Source organism: Aspergillus welwitschiae, assembly GCF_003344945.1.
Source record: "Aspergillus welwitschiae strain CBS 139.54b unplaced genomic scaffold BDQ94scaffold_23, whole genome shotgun sequence".
Lineage (NCBI taxonomy): Eukaryota > Fungi > Ascomycota > Eurotiomycetes > Eurotiales > Aspergillaceae > Aspergillus > Aspergillus welwitschiae.
In genome coordinates this window covers 470719-490445 of record NW_020798717.1, presented here as the reverse complement: position 1 = coordinate 490445, position 19727 = coordinate 470719, and the positions used below count along the sequence as shown (strand labels likewise).

General features: G+C 48.8%; 8 protein-coding genes across 8 annotated transcripts; 6 read left to right on the top strand and 2 right to left on the bottom strand.

Annotated features, from left to right (window-relative positions):
• Positions 1 to 504: 504 nt before the first annotated feature.
• On the top strand, positions 505 to 1679 carry BDQ94DRAFT_172044 (PKS-like enzyme; the record flags this gene model as incomplete). The annotated part of the gene is made up of 5 exons (XM_026771884.1): positions 505 to 613; positions 669 to 909; positions 966 to 988; positions 1037 to 1119; positions 1389 to 1679. 5 exons carry the CDS (start codon positions 505 to 507, stop codon positions 1677 to 1679), a joined length of 747 nt encoding a protein of 248 aa, XP_026624653.1.
• A 795-nt stretch (positions 1680 to 2474) lies between these two features.
• frdA (putative FAD dependent oxidoreductase) lies at positions 2475 to 4258 on the top strand. The gene has a single exon (XM_026766957.1). The coding sequence runs from the start codon at positions 2650 to 2652 to the stop codon at positions 4102 to 4104; it is 1455 nt and encodes a 484-aa protein (XP_026624652.1). The 5' UTR covers positions 2475 to 2649; the 3' UTR covers positions 4105 to 4258.
• Positions 4259 to 6514: 2256 nt separating this feature from the next.
• Positions 6515 to 7696, top strand: BDQ94DRAFT_59347 (CFEM domain-containing protein). The gene is made up of 3 exons (XM_026776131.1): positions 6515 to 6865; positions 6929 to 7146; positions 7198 to 7696. The coding sequence occupies exons 1-3, from the start codon at positions 6682 to 6684 to the stop codon at positions 7519 to 7521; spliced, it is 726 nt and encodes a 241-aa protein (XP_026624651.1). The 5' UTR covers positions 6515 to 6681; the 3' UTR covers positions 7522 to 7696.
• Positions 7697 to 9241: 1545 nt separating this feature from the next.
• On the top strand, positions 9242 to 9700 carry BDQ94DRAFT_172041 (uncharacterized protein; the record flags this gene model as incomplete). The annotated part of the gene is made up of 2 exons (XM_026771883.1): positions 9242 to 9409; positions 9476 to 9700. 2 exons carry the CDS (start codon positions 9242 to 9244, stop codon positions 9698 to 9700), a joined length of 393 nt encoding a protein of 130 aa, XP_026624650.1.
• Positions 9701 to 10974: 1274 nt separating this feature from the next.
• On the bottom strand, positions 10975 to 12124 carry BDQ94DRAFT_180353 (RTA1 domain-containing protein; the record flags this gene model as incomplete). Its single annotated transcript, XM_026773600.1, has 2 exons — positions 10975 to 11911; positions 11971 to 12124. The coding sequence occupies 2 exons, from the start codon at positions 12122 to 12124 to the stop codon at positions 11214 to 11216; spliced, it is 852 nt and encodes a 283-aa protein (XP_026624649.1). The 3' UTR covers positions 10975 to 11213.
• A 2596-nt stretch (positions 12125 to 14720) lies between these two features.
• BDQ94DRAFT_147105 (uncharacterized protein) lies at positions 14721 to 16197 on the top strand. Its single transcript, XM_026766956.1, has 2 exons — positions 14721 to 15012; positions 15070 to 16197. The coding sequence occupies exons 1-2, from the start codon at positions 14869 to 14871 to the stop codon at positions 16009 to 16011; spliced, it is 1086 nt and encodes a 361-aa protein (XP_026624648.1). The 5' UTR covers positions 14721 to 14868; the 3' UTR covers positions 16012 to 16197.
• Positions 16198 to 16734: 537 nt separating this feature from the next.
• BDQ94DRAFT_59323 (putative ubiquitin conjugating enzyme) lies at positions 16735 to 18050 on the top strand. Its single transcript, XM_026776130.1, has 3 exons — positions 16735 to 16980; positions 17069 to 17161; positions 17256 to 18050. Exons 1-3 carry the CDS (start codon positions 16824 to 16826, stop codon positions 17510 to 17512), a joined length of 507 nt encoding a protein of 168 aa, XP_026624647.1. The 5' UTR covers positions 16735 to 16823; the 3' UTR covers positions 17513 to 18050.
• A 16-nt stretch (positions 18051 to 18066) lies between these two features.
• On the bottom strand, positions 18067 to 19484 carry BDQ94DRAFT_147103 (RTA1 domain-containing protein). Its single transcript, XM_026766955.1, has 3 exons — positions 18467 to 19484; positions 18318 to 18392; positions 18067 to 18248 (listed from the first exon to the last, which is right to left on the bottom strand). Exons 1-3 carry the CDS (start codon positions 19174 to 19176, stop codon positions 18152 to 18154), a joined length of 882 nt encoding a protein of 293 aa, XP_026624646.1. The 5' UTR covers positions 19177 to 19484; the 3' UTR covers positions 18067 to 18151.
• Positions 19485 to 19727: the final 243 nt, after the last annotated feature.

Below are 19727 nucleotides of genomic sequence, written 5' to 3'. Positions count from 1 at the left end.
ACATTAACAAAGAGGAGAGTAAGAAAGAAGGATAGCTGACAGTAAATGGACAGTATGAAGGTAATACAAGCGAAATATAATCGTTCGGGGTATCTAAGAAATTTTTGATATTTGCGATGAATTCGAACATGAGTGTTGGACCAACAGACAGAAACAAAGAAGAGGCACAGCCCCAATTCTAATTAAGGTTGGATTGGTAAGTAAGGCAATTTCCGAACAGGCGGCAGTGACTAGGATTAATTGTGTAACAAATGGCCGGGTGAATGCACAGACTTCACTGTGACATTTACTGCATCTGGCTTCCCCTTACTAGCTATAAGAACCACTTCCGGGCTCTCGGCCTTCATGCCCACTCTCTACACCCGTTCCTTCACTGCAGTACTTCTCACTTCGAGGTATCAGAGGCAGTCAGGATATTACACAGTTTGTTGACCTGACAGCCTAGAACGACTTACCGACCTCTGTTTTGCCTGAAAGGGGCCGAAAGGCATTCAAGAAGTAACAATGGCAACGGATTCACTTCCCACAAGCCTGTCCCATGCGTTGGGCTCTCCGCTCTTGAGCACGCGTCAATGCGCCGTGCAACTTCCCTCAAATATCGCGGTCGGCTCTGGTATGTATTGAAATGCATGGGCTCTAATTGCGGGCGGAGACTAACCATGTTATAGTTATTGTTGGTGGATTTACAGCCTGCATTATGGCCAAATATGCTCTCCATCATGCCTCCCAACACCCCGAACTGCAGAACCAGGTTGACCTTCGCTACTCTGAAGTTCACTTCTACCGTCCGATATTTGCCTCAACGCCAATTACCCTGACCTTGCGAGAGGTGCATATCGCCAAAGAAGGGTCTACCCTTCGTGTCGAATCACACCAGAATGGCAAACTCACCGCTTCTGCTCATATCAGGTATGTGGACTGTATTTAAATCACGAGAAACAAATGCTTATACCCATGATGATCAGAATCACCAAACCATCAGTCGCAGGTATCACGCTTCCAGTAGATTAGCGTCTATCCCCTAAGCCCTGCCCAGTCGACCTTGCGAAACTCGAGACAGACAATGACCCCAACTGGATCTCCTACCACTGCGCCTTCTACCCACAGGATTCCGAAGAGGTCAGTCTTGCGCCAAGAACTTTATCCCGGGGGCACTGCCCACTGAGTTCGCATACATTGAGCAATGGATTGAACCTGGCTGGGACTATTCTCCGCTAGGTTCTCGGCCCTCTGGAACCGGACAAGGCAAGGCAAGGTGGACCAATGACATGATACAATTCGTGGGTGATATGGCCCTTCCTATTCAGGAGAACTATATGCCTCATGAAGAGGGGGAGCCGTTGCCGCTGGGGAGCATAGCGGCCACGCTCGAATTTGCGAAGCGTTAGGAGAATGCCCGCAATGAAGCATGGAGTGATTGGAGAGTTATCGACGATGACGGCAGCAAGGAATTCTTGGGCAAAGTGCTGAATGTCTCCTTGACTCTCTCTACGGACATCAAGCAAAAGCTTCCCCCTGAGGGTGTCCGATGGCTCTATCTGCGGACTGAATGCAAGAAAATTATGAATGGCCAAATGGATATGCAGGTCCTTGTATTTAATGAAAGGATGTATTTCATTGCTATCAGTCGTCAAGTGGCGGTTCTTGTTCCCGCGAAGTCGAAGATTCAGAAGTTGTGAACTAGTTGTGAAACGTTGGGAAATATCATTGCTTTGAATACGCATGGAATTCAAGAGGAATGCAGTGAATTGTATTTGTTCTCCACCGAATCCAGGGAGATGTCTTTGCATTGTAGGGCCTTGTGATTGGTGTCAATTTGTTTGGATGCAGTGGCTCAATGATAGGTATAATATCGCCTCATCCTATGTCGCTCATCGTACAATATTAGATGCAGAATCTATCCTTATTCTTTTTGCGTTCATACACCCAGTCAGCCCCGTGTGTCCAGTAATTGACCTCCACAGTGTACTCTGTATACGTTCTACATGACCAACATGGTGAAACGCTCCTCCTTGGAGTAATCAATTTTTTACTTGGACCAATATAGACTATCCTAAGTGATATGGACGAAGTGAAGATATCTACAGAGTAAGATCAAAGTTGAAAAAATAGAAAATAGAAAATAGAAAAATAGAAAACAATTATTAAGGAATAAAATAAAATAAAATAAATAAACAACTAGAACTGATTGGCACCATCCAACACATACTGCCTACAAAGCACTTGTATGAAGAGCACGAAAACTCAAATCTAATTGGTGCCCGGATGTGTCTCCATGAACACCGATTCACCCACCCAATGAGGTAATGCTGCTGTGCGGAGCTGTTCTAGAATTCCATCTTTCCAACATGAGAGCAGTCATACAACACATGCATCCCATAAATCACAATTACCTTGTTCCTCACTGTACTAGCTGCAATCACAATAAACTCCGGCTTACATTTACCTAAATATCCGATCGTACAACCCATCACAACATACCACCACCACCACCTTGTCAGATCATACGATCCCGTTACTACTATAACCCCTCACCACCCCCAACAAAACCATCACAACTATCAAACGACTACAACTACAACCTACAAACATTTCATCCACACTCATCACCACCCATCCACAACACACACGCAGAGTAAAAGAAACAAAATGATCCCTCAAACCATAGTAATCGGCACCGGCCTCGCCGGCCTAACCACCACCAGCACCCTCCTAACGCACCACATCCCCGTGCTCCTGCTCGACCGCGCGTCCAAACCCGGCGGCAACAGCATCAAAGCCTCCTCGGGTATAAATGCCGCACCGACGCGATATCAACTCGAACCAGATACCATCTCTGCATTTCAAAACGATACTATCCTCTCCGCAGGAGTGCCGTATACCTCCGCCAGCGGGGTTGAGCGCACCCGCCGTGAGAAACTCATCGACACGCTCACAACCAAGTCCGCGGACGCGCTATACTGGCTTACGGATGACATCGGGGTCGACTTGAGTCGTGTCGCTCGACTCGGAGGACATAGTGTATCCCGGACGCATCGGGGCGCGGGGAAGGGAACACCAGGGTATGAGATAATCAAGGGGTTGTTGGGAAGGGTATCAGATGATAAGAATTGTCGGATGGAGGTTGGGAGACGGGTTACGAGGATATTACGGGAGGGAGGGGAAGGACGGGTAGTTGGGGTTGAGTATACGGTTACGGATGGAGAAGAAGGGGGCAATCAAACAAAGACAGAGACAGCGTACGGACCTGTCGTTGTTGCGAGTGGGGGGTTTGCAGGCGATGCGAGAGGGCTGTTAGCGCAGTATCGGCCCGATCTGGAGGGAATACCGTCGACGAATGAGCAGCGCGAAGGGACACAGCCTTTGCTGCAGGAGGTTGGGGCAGCGGTGGTGGATATGGAGCAGGTGCAGGTACATCCGACGGGGTTTGTGGGGGGTAAGGAAGAAGAAGCGGAGGCGATGGTGAAGATATTGGCGGCGGAGGCGTTGAGAGGGGAAGGGGGTATACTTGTGCTTGGGGATGGGAGGAGGTTTGTGAACGAATTGGAGACGAGAGAGAAGGTGACGGGGGAGGTTATGGGACAGGCGAAGAAGTTGCCGACCAAGGCGAGGCAGTGGGATGTGAAGCTGGTGCTGGATGAGGGAGCAGCAGCGGCGTTACAGTCGCATTTGGGGTTTTATATGTGGAAGGGGTTGATTGAGAAGACGACGGTTGGGGAGCTGGAGGAAATGTCGGCGCTGAAGGGGACGCTGAGGGAATATGCGGATGTAGTCGCTGGGAAGAAGCAGGATGAGTTTGGACGGCAATCGTTCGGAAATTGGACGCTGAGGGAGGTCAAGCCAGAGTCGGTGGTGTATGTGGGAAAGGTTACGCCGGTTGTTCACTTTACCATGGGAGGCGTGGTGATCAACGAGCGCAGCCAGGTGTTGGACGGTCAGGGGCAGCCGATTCCCGGGCTCTATGCGGCTGGCGAGATTACCGGAGGCCTTCATGGCCAGAATCGGTTGGGGGGATCGTCGCTGTTGGAGTGCGCGGTCTTTGGCCGCATTGCCGGAGAGGAAGCGGCTGCTTATTATCAAGGATTGAAGGAGACATGTTCCTGAAAGTCCTTGTATGGGACTCCGCGACTGGTGGTTGTTCCAAATTGCGACAGGCCGGATCGATTGTGATCAGTGTACTCGGTACTACTGTGTATTATGCATTCTACAGTGATCTATGTAATAAACTACCATTGCAGTTGTCCGATCGAAATCTACTGTTTGTTTGGTCTCTGTATATAAAGTTCTGGGGAACTGCGCGGTTCATGCAACCAACTGCATCTCTTTACGATGACCTTGTTTCGGATCCAACGCCTTACCTGATAATGATGATGATGATTATAATCATCAAGCGGTGTAACGAATCAAGGCACAAGTCATGAGACATGCCATCGCACATTTGCCCAGTGCGCTCGAATAGAAACGATCGGTTTCATGAGTCGAACCACTGCACAATGCATGCAAACGCACTGTAATATCTTCGCAGTCAGCCATTTCGCACTGCGACCCCCATTCGAAGAAAATTCTGCCAAGATTCCATGAACCCTGTCTAGATGATCATGGTCGCCTTTAATTGCATCATGGGGCCGTTGCATAAAAACTGGGGGTAATTAGATACCTGACATCAACGAGCAGATGAAAGAAAAGTGACGTTGGGGAAGACCAACGCAATCCTTGCGAGGATGCACGATGATTGATGGACGGGGACAGGCCCTGAGCACAGGGACCCATGACGTAGGACGCGGAAGGGACGACTTCTCGGTCGAATTCCGGACAAAAAAACCAAAACTAAAACCAACCAAGAGAAGATGAGCTGTCGCACCGCCACAACTCAAACACTTACTCAGTCCGACTAACTCGGGTCGTCGCCTCCACGGAGCGGAGTTAGTTAATCTGGTGGACACCCCTTCCCTTCTGCCTGGAGTGGAAGTGATGATACAACGCACACTTCATCCCACGCAAATGCACCGACAGGTCCCTGTCGACTCAATGTGCTCTTCTAGAACGCTGGGCATTTATTTAGAATGTGCAGATAGCGCTTCTCCTTACAGACAATGCACCCCGTGGTAATGAGGATGGCTGGATAACCCAGCCTTCCTTTCGGCCGCGCCCTGGAACTGCTTTTCCGTCCTGGCTCTCGCCCACGGTTCCGAGAGAAATGGTAGCTCGCTCAATCAATAGATCGAAATTTAGCGGGTGGCGGAAAACTCAGCAGCTTCCCCACATCGGACCAGACTACCGTGTTGCTGTGGTACCACGAGCCAAGTTGCCGTGATACACAGAGCTCTGTACTCGGTCTGATTGACGATGGACGAATCAATCCTGGACTCTTCTCCAGCGTCAACGCTAGAGAGACGGGCAGGGTCGTGAGTGGCCCAGCCCTGTCGCGGAGGCATCCAAATGTGGCTCGAGAGGGCGAGGGTCAGCCACACCGGCGGTGGGCTGATTTTAGTGGCAGAGCGAAGCACAAATCACCGTCTGAGCCGGCGAAGATCGGCCCCATCGCGTCGATCCCCTGCATCCTGTCGGTCAAGGGCCCTATGCCAGTCTCTGCCCACTTCCTGGTCTTGCTTGGCCTGCCGGTATTCACATCTTGGGCATCCAGCATTCCCCTCCTCACTGACGTAGGTGGTGCGATTAAACTTGGCCTTAGCATCTTTCTGTCGTCAGATCTAGACTTTCCTAGTCAGTCGGCAGCTCTGTCCAAATATGGGCGGGATACGAGTAAACTAGATACACTAACCAACCGAGAAAAGGCCCCTTCTCCCTAGTTCGGTTAGCAAAAGAAAAAAACTTAATCGACTGGAGCTTGGGATTGTTGAGTAAAAGTGGGATCAACAATCGGGGATATCTCCAAATCCCTAGATCCTCAGCCACTCGCCGCAAGCGAGGGTTTTCCCTTCAGCCTATGAGAGCCACGCAGGGGATACAGTGGATTCAAGTTGAGCCACGATGTCTGGGTCTGATCATGATAGACGATGCCCCTTCCCTTTAGTCCAAGATTAAGGCCAGGGTGGAGCAGCCATGACTGCATGGACTGGCCCGTGACGGTGTCCTGAGCCACGTTGGCGCGCTGGTAGCCTGGTGGATGGGGTTCTGATGCCTTTGCTGATCGACTCCAGAAGCAACCAGAGACAAGCAGAAAAAATGAAATGAAAATTGTGAAAAGCAAAAAAAGCAGAAAAGTAAAAACAAGCAACGCAAGTACTCCGGACTAGTCGATTGACGGCAAACGCCGAAGTGAACGAATCGAGTTGTCGGTGCGGCAAACAAGGGAAGCTGCGGGCCCTGAATTTGGATTTGCACTTGTTGACTCTTTCCTGCCTCCGTATTAAATCGGCTCTTCTCCCTCTCCCTCCACCTCTTTCTTCCTTTTCTATCTCTCCAAACAAGCCAGTCCCATCATCTGTCTTTCGCGTTCATCTTCTTCGGTTGATACCCCATTCTTCGCGTCGTCGCTCTTCCATTTCTGCTCTTGCACGTTTCTATCTTATCACAATGAAGACCTTCTCGCTCTCCCTCGCTCTTCTGGCCGCTGCCAGCATGGTCAGCGCTGATGTTTCCGTCAGCGACTGCGCTGTATGTTTACTCTGACGTTATTGTTGTTGACGCGCCTTACTGACCAGAGCGCGTCTTTAGCAAATGTGTCTCAGCAACATGAGCGGAAAGGCGTCTGAGCTTGGCTGCTCCAGCGGCGACCTGTCCTGCCTGTGCAGCAAGCCCGACTACAGCTACGGTATTCGCGACTGCACCGCTCAGGCTTGCCCCAATGATGACGCCAACGCCGTTGTCTCGTCGGCTCTTGCTTCTTGCCCCACCTCCTCTGGTACGTCGCTTACTCCGACGCAGCTTGATTCCCATTGATAACAATTACTAACCTAATATACAGGCAGCTCCGACTCTGCTTCTGCTACTGGTGCTTCTAGCACTGGCTCCGGCGCTAGCGGTGCTGGATCTACCACCTCTGCCTCCTCTGCCTCCTCTGCCTCCTCTGCCTCCTCTGCCTCCTCTGCCTCCTCGGCTAGCGGCAGTGGTGCCTCGTCTGCCTCTGGAACCAACAGTGGTAACACCAGCGGTGCCACGACTGGCGCTACCACCAGTGGAGCGGTAAGCTTAGTATGCTCGTGATACCAACGTCTTGAAGCTAATTCTTTGCAGACTTCTGGTGCGACCACCCTGAGCACTATCACCAGCACGAGCACTAGCACCGGCACTGTCTCTGGTCAGACCACTCTGAGCACTATCACTGGAACCAGCACTAGCACCGGTACTGTCTCTGGTGCCACTTCGGGCTCTTCTGGCAGCTCTACCTCTGGCTCTGGCTCTGGTTCTGGATCTGGCTCTTCCGGCTCTGGCGGCTCTTCCTCTGCGACCGGAACTGCTCCCTCTTCCTCCGAGACTACTGGTGCTGCCCCCAAGCTTAACGTTGCCAGCAGTGGAATTGCCGGTGCCCTTGGTCTCGCTGCTATGTTCCTTCTCTAAGTGACTGGTGAATGACTTGATGGCTTGGACATTCCAGGCGCCAAGACGGGACTGAAAACCTGACTTGGATTGTTTCACTATCATGGTTTACGACTTCTACGTTTTCTTTGCGGCTTGTATATGTTAATAGGATGGGTCATAGCTTAATGACTAGTAGATAATGTGCCGACTGCCCAGGATCATGGTCATGGATATGCAGCAGCATGGATGGGTTTATGGATGGTTTAATGGATAACCAGGTTGAATTACACTCTTTCTCGGTCGGTTAATCAGTCAATAAACTTTTCGAATCATCAACGAAGCCGCGTAATGATCTTGAGTAATTCCAACATGGCGACGATGCTTGTAGACTGGAATAAGGAGGGGTATTCATGTTGTGATGACGTAGACTATGCAGAACGGCGTCAGAATGTGATGTGTAACAATCAATCTGCTGCAATGGGCCTCGGAAGGTAAACATCCACGCAAAGAATGCGCGATAAGCTCAATACTACTGCATTTCGATGAGATTGTGACCTGAGCTGATTATGGCTTTGCAGGAAATGCTAAGTTTCGAAAGTTCATCGCCATCCTCTTTATTTATAGCTCAGTACATCTCAACAACAAGTCACTGTATGATCCGACCATGAAGAACTTTCTAGTACTACTATATTTATCTTCAGTTGTCGGCGGCAGTGCATGACCTGGTGGCCAACTAAGGCGCTGCACGGTGCATGAGTCCCATTCAATACTATTCTTGTTGGTCGTTGCAACAAGGTTATCGTCAATCAATTAGTTCATTTCGTAGTGATTAAGATAACTTCATAGTACTAATAGTGGGCTTGGCAGTGTGGATATATATATCTGTGCATCACACTAGTAGTAATAGTAACATGCTATTTCAAACTGAAGTCAAGCAAGGTTTCAACACAAACATTACATGGCGATTTTCATTCCATTAGACATACTACATTCCTAAATTTGAGATCACTGGATTATTGCTTTATTTCATCCTTAGATCTATAGTATTCCGGCGATAAGACTTAAACGCGGCAAGTGGCATGCGCTACTGCATATTCAAGTACCCCGGTCTTCGGGAGGCTGGAGAAGAACTCGAATAAATTTGATGAGAATCATTACTTAGGATCAGCTTCTTCGCTACTTTAACATAGATCGAAGTACTAAATCTACTGGCAACATGGAAAGTCGATGCAATACTGGTGCTTCAAATCAAACATCTTTTCACAAGCACCAGTTGGCTACAGTTCAAACAGGCGTATCTTCTGCTGTTTGTCATAGACGAAAATCTACTACAGCCCCCTTATATTCCAATGTTAGAGTGGTAGGTAATGTTCGAAAGGGGAAGGTGATCGGGTCAGGTGACCGTACCATTCACAGGCACAAAGGCACCGAGGCAGCAAGGCAGCAGTCGTATCTATATCTCAAGAGAGTATCTGATACGAGAGGTGACCAGCCACTCAACCCTCCACTGCGCACCACGGCATGCAAAGCACGTTTCAATGTGGATGGCTATTTTTGTTCTTATCTGAATGCCTAATTCGTTCCGTTATTTTAGTTAAGTCTAAGTTGAATGGCAAATCCATGTAAGCAGGTAGTTTATAAAGTCCAATGGTCCGGCTGGTACTGGATGTTCCATCTACAATCTATTCAATTCTACTATCCAGACATCTTATCCTCATATCATTGTCCAATCTTCACAGAAAGCAAGCAGTGAACCAAAATGATAAATCTCACCAACCTCACTGACATGGCCGACCGCCCCCGCATCAAACGTCGCCTCCACATCCTCATCGCATCTCTCATCGCCCTGACCTTCATCCTCATTATCGCCCGTCTAGCTACCCCCGGCACACCAGCGACTCGCACCAATATCTGGGGTATAGCAGTGGTACAGTCATTCCCCCTTACATGATTCAGTGGTTCCAGTACGAGAAACTAACAATTGATATAACAGTGCCTCAAAGCCGCTCTCTTCCTCACCTACCAGGTCCTAACCACCTACAAAGACCGCTTCAAGCGATGGGCCAGCCTCAAGGCCAACATGATCCTAGATATCATCGACACGGTGTTTTGGTTCGCCTTATTTATTATTAGTATCATGGGCGCGAGCGGGGGACATAGTGCTGCTAGTAAGACGTTGGGTGCTTTCGTGGCTATTCTCTCGTTGGTTTTGTGGTGAGTATTGTTATGTCTCTGACTATGCACCTTCTATGTCTCATAGGAGTAAGGTGGTCCTGACGGATGAAATGAAGTAACTGGTTATAGTGGTGTTGTGGGGATATTATCGTATCTTTGTGTGTTGGATTATCGGTATTTCAAAGCCCATGGGACTCTTGATAAATATGTTCATAAGGAAGTGAAGGCGGAGGTTGTGTGATAGAGAATCATATTTTGGGGGCATTGCGCAATGTTGTTATGGTGTTTATGAAAGCTATGAATGTATGGAAGAAGAGTAGAGAGAGATAGTGGGAGTTCAGACATGTATTTCATTGCCCGGTAAGCTTGTCCACTGCGACTCTTCAGCATATAGGTATGTTATACTATCAATTACTTAACGCTAACGGGGGTAAAAATTGACTTTCTTCGAAAACTTTCTCCAGGGTAATGGGATCATCATCAAGAAGATGGATAAACTCCGCACAGACGTATTGAAAATTCCTTCTAAGCAATTACAGGGGTTTCTTACCTGAGTCCTAGCCATCTGTTGATGACATATCGCTTGGTCTTATCCATTGCATTAATGGGTGTGATTGGCGCAAATCGCGAGAAAGAATGACTGAAGCCAGATGAAGCAAGGGTTTGGGAATGTTAATGGATCGACGGGAGGAGCCATCAGTCCTGCTAGGCGACAGGAGGTGTTACGGTCATGTAGGAAGCAGGAATCGGTGAATGAACGAAAATATGGTAATTCACAGACAACTGGTCAGCCAGTTGTGACACTAATTCTTATCTTCACTTTGTTTTCGTTGTCTTCAATTGTATTTAGCTGCAGCGACGACCTTCCAATATCGCAGCTCCCATTGCTTCGGGTTACTTGTGTTCATCGAAGAGACCTAAGAAAAGTGAAGGCGCCCATGGCCATATTTGCTTCAGACGATGAAGCGCTTGTATAGCTAGCATCTACATAGCGGGCTCAGCCAGGTATAAGGGTACTACTTCTCTTTCCATGGATTAGATGAGCAATGTATACTTTAAAATGAAGCTCCACATCCTTTAACTGTAATTAAATAAGGCAGCCACGTTCCTTCTTCAGTGCCCTATTCGAATCCTAATCCCCACAAATTCGAATTTATTTATAAACAGTAAAGTATAGTAGACGTTAGAAATTAAGTCTCGATCACTTTGCTGGGCTCCACTTTTAAATACACTAACCATAAACGGTAGTGGGTACGACTACGACGAGGCATCTTAAGGTAGATGCCGAGATCTGCCTTGGATAATATTGCCATCGATCGTTCGTACGTTTTCCCCTTCCAGGGAGACAAGTGGAGCGAACCGGTGAAATACGAGAATTCGAAAATTCAGGTCCGAGCACTAAGCTTGAGAAAATAGGGATTATAGGGGAAGAGTGAATGGTACAGTATGCATAACAACCAAAGGTTGAAAAGAAGATAATGGCACACAGGGAACAAAAGGAAGAAAGCAAGAAGAGAATCGTAATTCGATAAGCACAAATAAAGGCGAGAAAATTCTCAACGTCTCCGTCGCAGCATCTCCACCTGATCCTCCTCCACTTCCATCATCTTGTCGTAAGCCTCCGGACGAGCTGAAAGAATACGATTCGGGTGCATGACATTGAACAAAACACAACACGAAAACATCAACAGAGCATCAAAAATATAAAGAAACATCTCATTTTGTTTTAAACCTCCCTCCGAACCCTGCAGATACTCCAGCACACGATAGACGGACCGCACCATGATGAGAACACTAGCCGCATACAAGATGCGCATATAGGTGTGCCACTGTGTGATTATCACGGACACTTCAGTCGGCGAAGCAGCCATACGGCGATGAAAGACCACAGTGACGATGATGAAGAAGCCGAAAAAGACCAACTGAACGATAAGACCGACCACGATGATGTTATTGCCCAAGGAGACCTTGCTGGGGGTCTTCGCAGATGCCATTATGCCGCCGCCGCCACTTTGGATGAAGAATGAGAGCACATCGCCGGTTACAAATATCTTGGTCAGCCATGATGGCCGGATTAGCGAGTATGTGTGGCCGTCGAGGAGGCGGATGATTCGGCCTAGGATCATGTAGATGGAGGCGGAGAATAGAGCCGGGGCTAGAAGAAGCAGCATTTCTTGTCCGACGTAGGGTTTCACGGTCCAATTTGGGGTCTCTCTGGCGCTGTAGTAACGTGCGATGTATCCGAATGTTTCGACTGGAAGGAATTAAGGCATTAGCAAGGTGATGAATACTTGAGGGGATGAGGGAACACACAGAATCCACCAAGAACAAATGGTATAAAGCACCATGTCCGCCTGCGGATCATCTGGAAAAGATGCAACATGGACGTTGCGGCGAACAGTCCGGCAGAGACAATAGCAGCGCCGACAGAGGGGTCATAATCATAGAGCTTGTAGTTACTCGACATGATTGAAGCTTCAGGCCTTGAGACGTCTGAGAAAGCAGAAGTTGGATTGCATGGAAAGAGAGAACTTGCAGGGCGGAGAGAAATAAATAGGCAAATAAACCAAGCACTACGCACTGGGCAGGTGGATCTCCACTGCGTAGTTTGCACGTTCTATGCCATGGAGCTATACGTTCTCCGCTCAGGGGTGTCCGTAAGAGATCCACAGGGCTTAGGTTCTAACGATTACCATCGTAAGCTCAATGCATGTTATGGAAGAGCCCTAGAGTGACCCTTCAAGAAGGTGGGTAAACGGTAGTAGGTGACTGGCCTGTTGGAAGGAAGTCAAAGCTTCAAAATGTATATCTCCCTTAATCGTCACAAAGGCAACTAGGACCGTATCGTTACCGTGATCCTTTTCTCTTGTAAATCTGTTATTTCATACTCATATTGCGGCTCACCTGAATATAGTAAAATAACAACCAATTTCGACAGTACCACACTTGAATCCCACAGTGATCTTCATATATACGATGCTACAATAATTGTACCTCAGTATTGCAGATTTATGCGTATAAGGGTCTTCCAGCCGTCTCAGGGTTACTAACAGGCAGGCTACTGTAGTGTTTTCCAAGACTGCCCAGCCACTAGTAAAGACGGCACAGTAGAAACTCCCCCACTGATGGTATACCACGTTGGTAAAAATATCATCCTAGCGGGGATATCTCGGTGAATAGTGTGGCCCTGAAGCTAGTCGAAGCGGCGAGTAGATAGTACTTGCTAAGAAACGTAGGATGATGGCGATCTATCCACCAGCTATGGGGATTGTAGTCCAATGGATACATATATTCTCAAATTCTCTGTCCATAAGAGAAACCTCTCAAGCCATAAGAATAATTAACATTTAACTTCCGGGGTGTGCGTCGTTGTCCCGTCCTCCGTTCTCGTATTTTATACCCGATCGGTCGAGCACGAGTCCCATCGAACAACAACTTAAAAAAGTCCAGCCAATTGGCGACTTTACAGAAGCAAGTGAGGTGAAACATTGACGGGAGATCTTTGGCGACTAACTCTATTTATAATTCCTTGTGGTGCAAATGTGTCTGTGCCTGAAACAACTATTACGAATAAATATGCTCATCCACACGGCCAAGCGGTGATCGACATGGGTTCAGTCTCCGCTGTCCATCAACTCCGGCGTACACCCCAGATATTTAGTGCACTTGCCCAAAGATATGTTCAAAATGGTCAACTTGTCAATAGTTGAGCTTGAAGCGAGAAAAATGCCTTCTAATTGTCACAAGTGCACTTCGTGTACTTCTTTCCAGTATTTGAAGTTGGAAAGATCGGATCTGTATTCAGATCAAGCAGATCAGATACCTGGTCGATTACACCCAGGGTAGACATGATTCAGACTCAATACTTACTCATTTCACATGATGCATCTACTAATTGCCCATCTGTCTAATAACGGAACAGGGAAGGATGGAGATAGGGCTGAGAACCATGCTCATGTCTATGCATAGACTCCTGAACTGCTGCTTATATGCCAGCTTCGAATGTTACATAGTACATATAAGGGGCAGTATATATTTTGCTACCTCCCAGAGAGGCTCTATAGCAACAGTCCAACCATTAGAGTGGAGTAACCGGTGCGGACCCTGGGCGTATGCTTATCTTTATCAGCTCAACTTTCAGACGAAGTTAAACGCATGTGAAGCTTGGCGGTTATTAAGTAGCTACCAATTAACTAGGAATATAGCGGCGTAAATATGGCGAGACACGTAAGTTGAAAGTGCATGAGGGGTAATATCACGCGCCGTGTAGCTTGTATACTTCTTGTCGTCTGTTCTGGAGGTCGTTAAGGCTGATAGAAGGGACCAGAGCAGACCTGCTTGTCTGTACGAGTGCTTGGAATATGCATTGAAAAAATAATCTGTCTCTGATCCAAAGAGACTTGGCTCGATCGCTAGACCGATAGGCTAGTGCCCGTTCCGCGTCAGTATCGGTGCCGTCGCTTCGTCGGTTAGTATCCAGACTCCCCAAGGATATTAAGCACCTCTGGGGCATTAGCAACCCCCTTCTCTGGTCAGGTGCATGTCAATAACTGTGAATCCGGGCCATGATCTGGTACGAGCGCCAGAACCTTCTAAGTTAATCAGTGCAAGCCAAGCCAGTATAAATAGTTGATTGAAACACTGTGGCTGAAACCTATATTGTTTTGATAGATTACAAGAAGGATATGCCGACTTGTGCACCTTATCCCGAACGCAATAATCTGAAGTGCCCCTTTTCTGCCAGGTTTTGCACGGGGGTCTTTCGTTACTGGTCCAGATAGACCACACTAACACCAGTTCGTGATAACGGCGAAGCCAGGGTCCAATGGATCGTACTTAGTAGAAAAAAAGAACTGCATTCGGATCGGGGAATGATAGCGTCCGGGCAAAGAAAGCCCCGACTTGGAGTAGCGCCAACAGTCAGCAGCTTCCTGATTGGCGGCGGGTGACGCGGGTCCCCACTTCAGCAGGCGTGATTACGAGCAGTCGCCCAGTTACTTTGTAGCTAGTCCCAAAATAGCCCTGTTACTGCCTGCAATTGCTCGTTGCCGCCTGATCCTGGAGGGCGAGCCTTCTCCCATTTATTCCTCTGCTTCCTCGTCATCCTCGCTGCTTCATTCCCATCCGACTGGCCGTTCTTCACTATCGCATTCATCAAATCCATCGCTTCCCTTTGACTGTCGTATCTTGTCGCTTGATTTCAGCACAATCATGACCATCTCTTCCCTCGTCCGTCGAGGTGTGGAGGCCGCCTTGGAGCAGCCTACCCCGAACCAACCCACCATCCATTTCGCAGGATGGCTGTCGGCTCTGTTCGTCTTCACAGTTCTGGCCTTTATCGCTATCGCCTTTTCGGTAAGCTGCATATTGATTCTGAGTTGATTATCGACAGACACTGACGCGTAGTCTCAGGTGGAGTACACTTATGGAATGCTAGTCCCGACCCTCGCCGCTATCGAGGATTCCAACCCCGATGTCTATGTCCGAATTGATGGCAATCTTGACGCCAATAAGCCTGTCGATGCGAACGAGCCCGATGCCGAGCCTGTGATCGAAGCTCCCCCTCCGATGCCCATAACCAGCAAACTACGCACCACGATTCAGCACCTCCATGCCCGTGCCGGTTTCCTCTCCCGCTTCCGTGGCTTGAGCATGCTCGTCACTTATGGTATCGCACAAGGACTGGTCTTCTCGATCATGCCATTTTCTTTCAACGCATTCTTCTCTCAGTTCATTGTCGGCATGATCTCCAGCGTCGCATTGGCCAACCTGCAGCTGGCGTGGGTCCACATTGTCATTTCCGAGCCTTCCCCCAAACGTTTCTACCAGCGGATCCCCGGTTTTGATGCCTGGAAGAAGATCGCTCCTGTTGTTGCTTTCGAACACGCCGTTACCAATGCTGCATACTACATTCCCTTGGTCCTGATCAGCGCTTGCAACGGCTTCAAGAACATTGAGAACCCGTCCGGTGGTGACTCCCCAGCCAAAACTCTCGCAGGCGCTGCTACACTCGTCTCTCTGCCCGCTCTGCTCTCTTTCGTGGTGTCTATCCCTGCCCGGGCTATCTTCATCCGCGTGGCTGCGTCTATGCTTCCTGAGGAGGATGAGTCCATTGTGCCTTTCGATCGTTCCTTCGGCGGCAAGGTCTCCCCCGCCATCGTCGGGGGCAGCGGCAAGCTGAGCATCATGGATGCTTGGAAGACCTTCGACCGGCCCGCTTTGCTTCGCTTCGTCAAGGCCATCGGCAAAGGATTCGCTATTGAGGTTGCCGTGGCCGTGTTCTTCACCACTCTGCTGATTGTACAGGTTTGGGCTGGAGCGGTGACCTATGGCTTCGCTGGGAACAACGCTTAGCTATAGCCCGAATGCCTTGATATGTGTACAGATCCAAAATCAACCAGCTACGACTCTGCTCTTTCGCATGAATCTATACATATGCCCTAGCGTTAAATATAGCGCGTACATGATACTCCATATTCCATGACGTAGTTTGATCCTGTGTACTATCTCCTAGACTTCTTTGTTCGCCCTTCCGGTTACCTCGGGCAGGGATAAGCATGGCGTGTGACGCATGAGGGGGGGCTTATGAGAGTCGGGGTTGTCCTGCAGAGGTCCGAATGAGTAAGCGTTATCCCCTCACCTGGCCAGGACTGGATTACATACAGGACAGGGAGAGTTCACAGTAGGGTAGGCTACCATCTTCACCGGTCTACTGCAGCATCCTCGACTTGCCTTTGACCAGTCACATATCATGGGCTGGACTGGACTGGACTAACCATACCCGCCAGGTACTCACAGCTACTAGTAGTAGCAGTACAACGCCACCGAGGCGCACCATTTGCGTTGTTATCGCAGCCCGCCCCGCCCGCCACTCACCGCCCGGCAGCGATTCTTTCCCATCATCAACTGCCAGTCTCTTCGTGGCCCTCGGTCTACTTACCTTACCTCCTGGTCAGTTGTTCCCTGTGTTAGATCACCCTCAGGGTAATAGTCCCTCCTATTCACCTTTTTCTCTTCTACTACTCTTCTCCCCTTTGGCCACCTCCCTACTATATCGAGGGTCACCTCTCTCCTCACCATCCAACCCGCTTTGCGTCCCCTCATCGTAGCATCGGCTCAACGCCCCTCTTCCCCTCCTTACCCCTCTCCGGTATACACTATCCACCATGGCCACAACAGCAGCAGGCCGCATGCTCTCCCGCCAACTGCAGCAAATGCAGTCGGACAAGGACATTCCCGGGATTAGCTGCGGATTGGTCGATAACAATGTCTTTGAATGGGAGGTCATGCTTATGATCTCCGATGATGTCAAGTTGTACGGCGGTGAGTAAAGTTTGGGTGGGAGAAAGCCTGAATGAGCATCTTCACATCTTCCTCAAGAGCCCTTTTACTGACTAAAGGCGAATAATAGGTGGTTTCTTCCGCGCTCGTCTCTCGTTTCCTCCTGACTACCCTCACATGCCGCCGAAAATGAAGTTCGAGACGCCTCTGTATCATCCTAACAGTACGCCTCACTCTTCTTTCCCCTCTAAACTTCCTCTTCCACCAAGGCACAAGACAATCACAGAATACTGATTCTCTTCATTACAATCATATAGTCTACCCCAACGGCGACGTCTGCATCTCCATCCTCCACCCCCCGGAGGAAGACAAGTACGGATACGAATCCGCCGCCGAGCGCTGGTCCCCCGTGCAAACGCCCGAGACGATCCTCCTCTCCGTTATCTCCATGCTCTCCAGCCCCAATGATGAAAGTCCCGCCAATGTCGAGGCCGCGCGGTTATGGCGGGAAGACCCGAAAGAGTTCAAGAAGAAGGTGCGCAAGTGCGTACGGGATAGTTTGGGAGAGGAGTAAATGAGTTCCTCCTTCCCTTATCTACTTTTTTCATACCTTGAGTCCAGCTACTCAGTCGTGGTATGATATGATTTACATGGAACGGAGACGGAAATGGGTCACTATGGTTTCTTTTTCCTTGTGTTGTTGGTTGCATGATAGAAGGACTGCTTGGTGCGGTTGATTCGGCTGATGGTCTATCTATTTACTTACCGGATGATATGCATTTTTCAACTGACATTTGTTGCTGTTGATGCGGGGAGTTTGCTTCTTTTCGAGCTGTTGATTGGTCTAAGACGGAGTTTAGTTCAATTGCTTACTTGACTTTCCTTGCCTTCCTTTCTTTCTATTTCAACCTATCATTGCACTCGTTTGATCCTTGTCATGCGCTGTCCAGCTTTGATTGTATATCCTTTTGGGTGTAGGCAGGTTTCCTTTCCCAGTGAATATACTTGTGGTATAGGATTACATACACGACAACACTGACTGTTGGTTGCTCAAGTATTACTCTGTCGTACCAGATTAGAGTCGTATAACCATACTGAGAATACCGCAGTAGTAACAAATTGTCATAACTCCAGCGATAGTAGTAAACGGGTATCTATTGTATGTGCTATGCATATATAAATATACAATAAAATATGAAATATTGTATATAACCTAGGCCTTCGGAGTCTTCTTCATACCCTTCCGGATAGATTGCAGGAAGAATCCAGGGTAAAGGTAGGTAAGGCAGCTCACGGCGATGGCCATCATCCTAAAACTCTAATCAGTACGTCTGGATTCATGACATAGAAGGGAAAACATAAACAAAAGGAATACTCACATTCCATCCAAAACCAAGAATTCATTCTCCTTCTGCATGAGCGGGTTACCCCATCCACCGGCCATTTCGGGAATACTACCCACGGCAAACTATGTTAGTACATTGTATCGTCCGTAGCTTGAGAGCGCTGAAGTAGAGAGGGAACTTACCGATAAATACACCGAATCAAAGTAGCAAAGTAAGCCACGATGCCCGCCCAAACAACAACCCTGAGGTGCTTCGGCCCAGTGAGATTCCCATTCTCATCAATATACTTCTCGCCGCCCAAACCGGGTCCCTTTCTCACAACGCGGATAAAGAAATCCAGCGCCAACAGACCACAAACCGACATCGTGCCCACCTGGAAGGCGATACCCGCCACCATGATATCATCGCCCACCTTCAGCAGATTCTGATTCTCGCTGCCCGCTGCAGCGGCAACACCACCACCTGCGGCCTGGAGAATGAGCGATCCGACATCACAGCTGATAAAGATCCAGGTAAAGAGCCGGGGCTTGAGACGCGAGTGTTCTGGGCCCAAGGAGAGGATGACGTGCTTCAGGGTGAGATAGATACCGGCGGCGATGAAGGTCGGGGCGAGCACGAGACAGACAATTTGCAGTTTGAAGCCGCCTTGGTCCCAGGGATTATGGTTCATTAAGATTCGGCCGATGTATCCTGCTAGTTCCATGTATCCGCCGATTACCATCGCTATCAACATGGTCCAGGAGCGGTAGTAGACGCCGAGACCAAGTTGGAGGGTGCCGAGTAGGCCAAAGTAGACGGCGAAAAAGATATTACCGCCTAGATTGGGATAGTAGCCATATGTTGTCGCCGTGACGGGACATTCTGGTGTGACGTGCGTGCAAGTGAGGCTCATGGTGATGGTTTTCCTCTGGTTTTGGTGGTCGTAGTAGTGTTCGTGTATCGGTGTGGGTGTCGAAGAGATATTCGATATAGGTGGGAGAAACGAAAGGAAAGCAACAAGCCGCTATGAATAGGTCTATATGCAATATACTATGCAATATATGCAAGCAAAGTAGGAAACGAGGGAAAGAAAGAAACAGATATGTAAGATGAAGCCAGCTCCGACCCTGACAGATGCGCGCACATATTGTATGTCAGCCTGATGGGGATCAGACCTATTAATATAAGACAGTCGAATAAAATTTATAGTCGACCCGTTCTTTATCCCGATTTGCCGGGTCCTGGAGACGGTCCTCTTCCTGGTGGATCGGTCGTGTATAAAATCCAAGTCATGACAACGCCGATTGGTTCGCTTTCGTTCTCGTTCTCGTTTTCGTTCTCGCACTACTCCACCGGCCATATCCGTTGGTTCGACCGTTATCGCCGACAAGGGCATTTCTCCGGCCATGCGATTTGTTCATCGCAGAAGGGTTCATATTAAGCTCGTGTCCCCTGGATCTGTTC

Bases quoted from the DNA above. Each gene is read 5' to 3' on its own strand.
- BDQ94DRAFT_147105 (XM_026766956.1), top strand. From the start codon at position 14,869: ATGACCATCTCTTCCCTCGTCCGTCGAGGTGTGGAGGCCGCCTTGGAG. The intron at 15,013-15,069 runs GTAAGCTGCATA...GCGTAGTCTCAG, and splicing joins TTATCGCTATCGCCTTTTCG to GTGGAGTACACTTATGGAAT.
- frdA (XM_026766957.1), top strand. From the start codon at position 2,650: ATGATCCCTCAAACCATAGTAATCGGCACCGGCCTCGCCGGCCTAACC.
- BDQ94DRAFT_59347 (XM_026776131.1), top strand. From the start codon at position 6,682: ATGTGTCTCAGCAACATGAGCGGAAAGGCGTCTGAGCTTGGCTGCTCC. The intron at 6,866-6,928 runs GTACGTCGCTTA...CCTAATATACAG, and splicing joins TTCTTGCCCCACCTCCTCTG to GCAGCTCCGACTCTGCTTCT. The intron at 7,147-7,197 runs GTAAGCTTAGTA...AATTCTTTGCAG, and splicing joins GCGCTACCACCAGTGGAGCG to ACTTCTGGTGCGACCACCCT.
- BDQ94DRAFT_147103 (XM_026766955.1), bottom strand. From the start codon at position 19,176: ATGAGCCTCACTTGCACGCACGTCACACCAGAATGTCCCGTCACGGCG. The intron at 18,393-18,466 runs GTAAGTTCCCTC...TGCCGTGGGTAG, and splicing joins TTGATTCGGTGTATTTATCG to TATTCCCGAAATGGCCGGTG. The intron at 18,249-18,317 runs GTGAGTATTCCT...TTAGAGTTTTAG, and splicing joins TTCTTGGTTTTGGATGGAAT to GATGATGGCCATCGCCGTGA.
- BDQ94DRAFT_59323 (XM_026776130.1), top strand. From the start codon at position 16,824: ATGGCCACAACAGCAGCAGGCCGCATGCTCTCCCGCCAACTGCAGCAA. The intron at 16,981-17,068 runs GTGAGTAAAGTT...GGCGAATAATAG, and splicing joins TGATGTCAAGTTGTACGGCG to GTGGTTTCTTCCGCGCTCGT. The intron at 17,162-17,255 runs GTACGCCTCACT...ACAATCATATAG, and splicing joins GCCTCTGTATCATCCTAACA to TCTACCCCAACGGCGACGTC.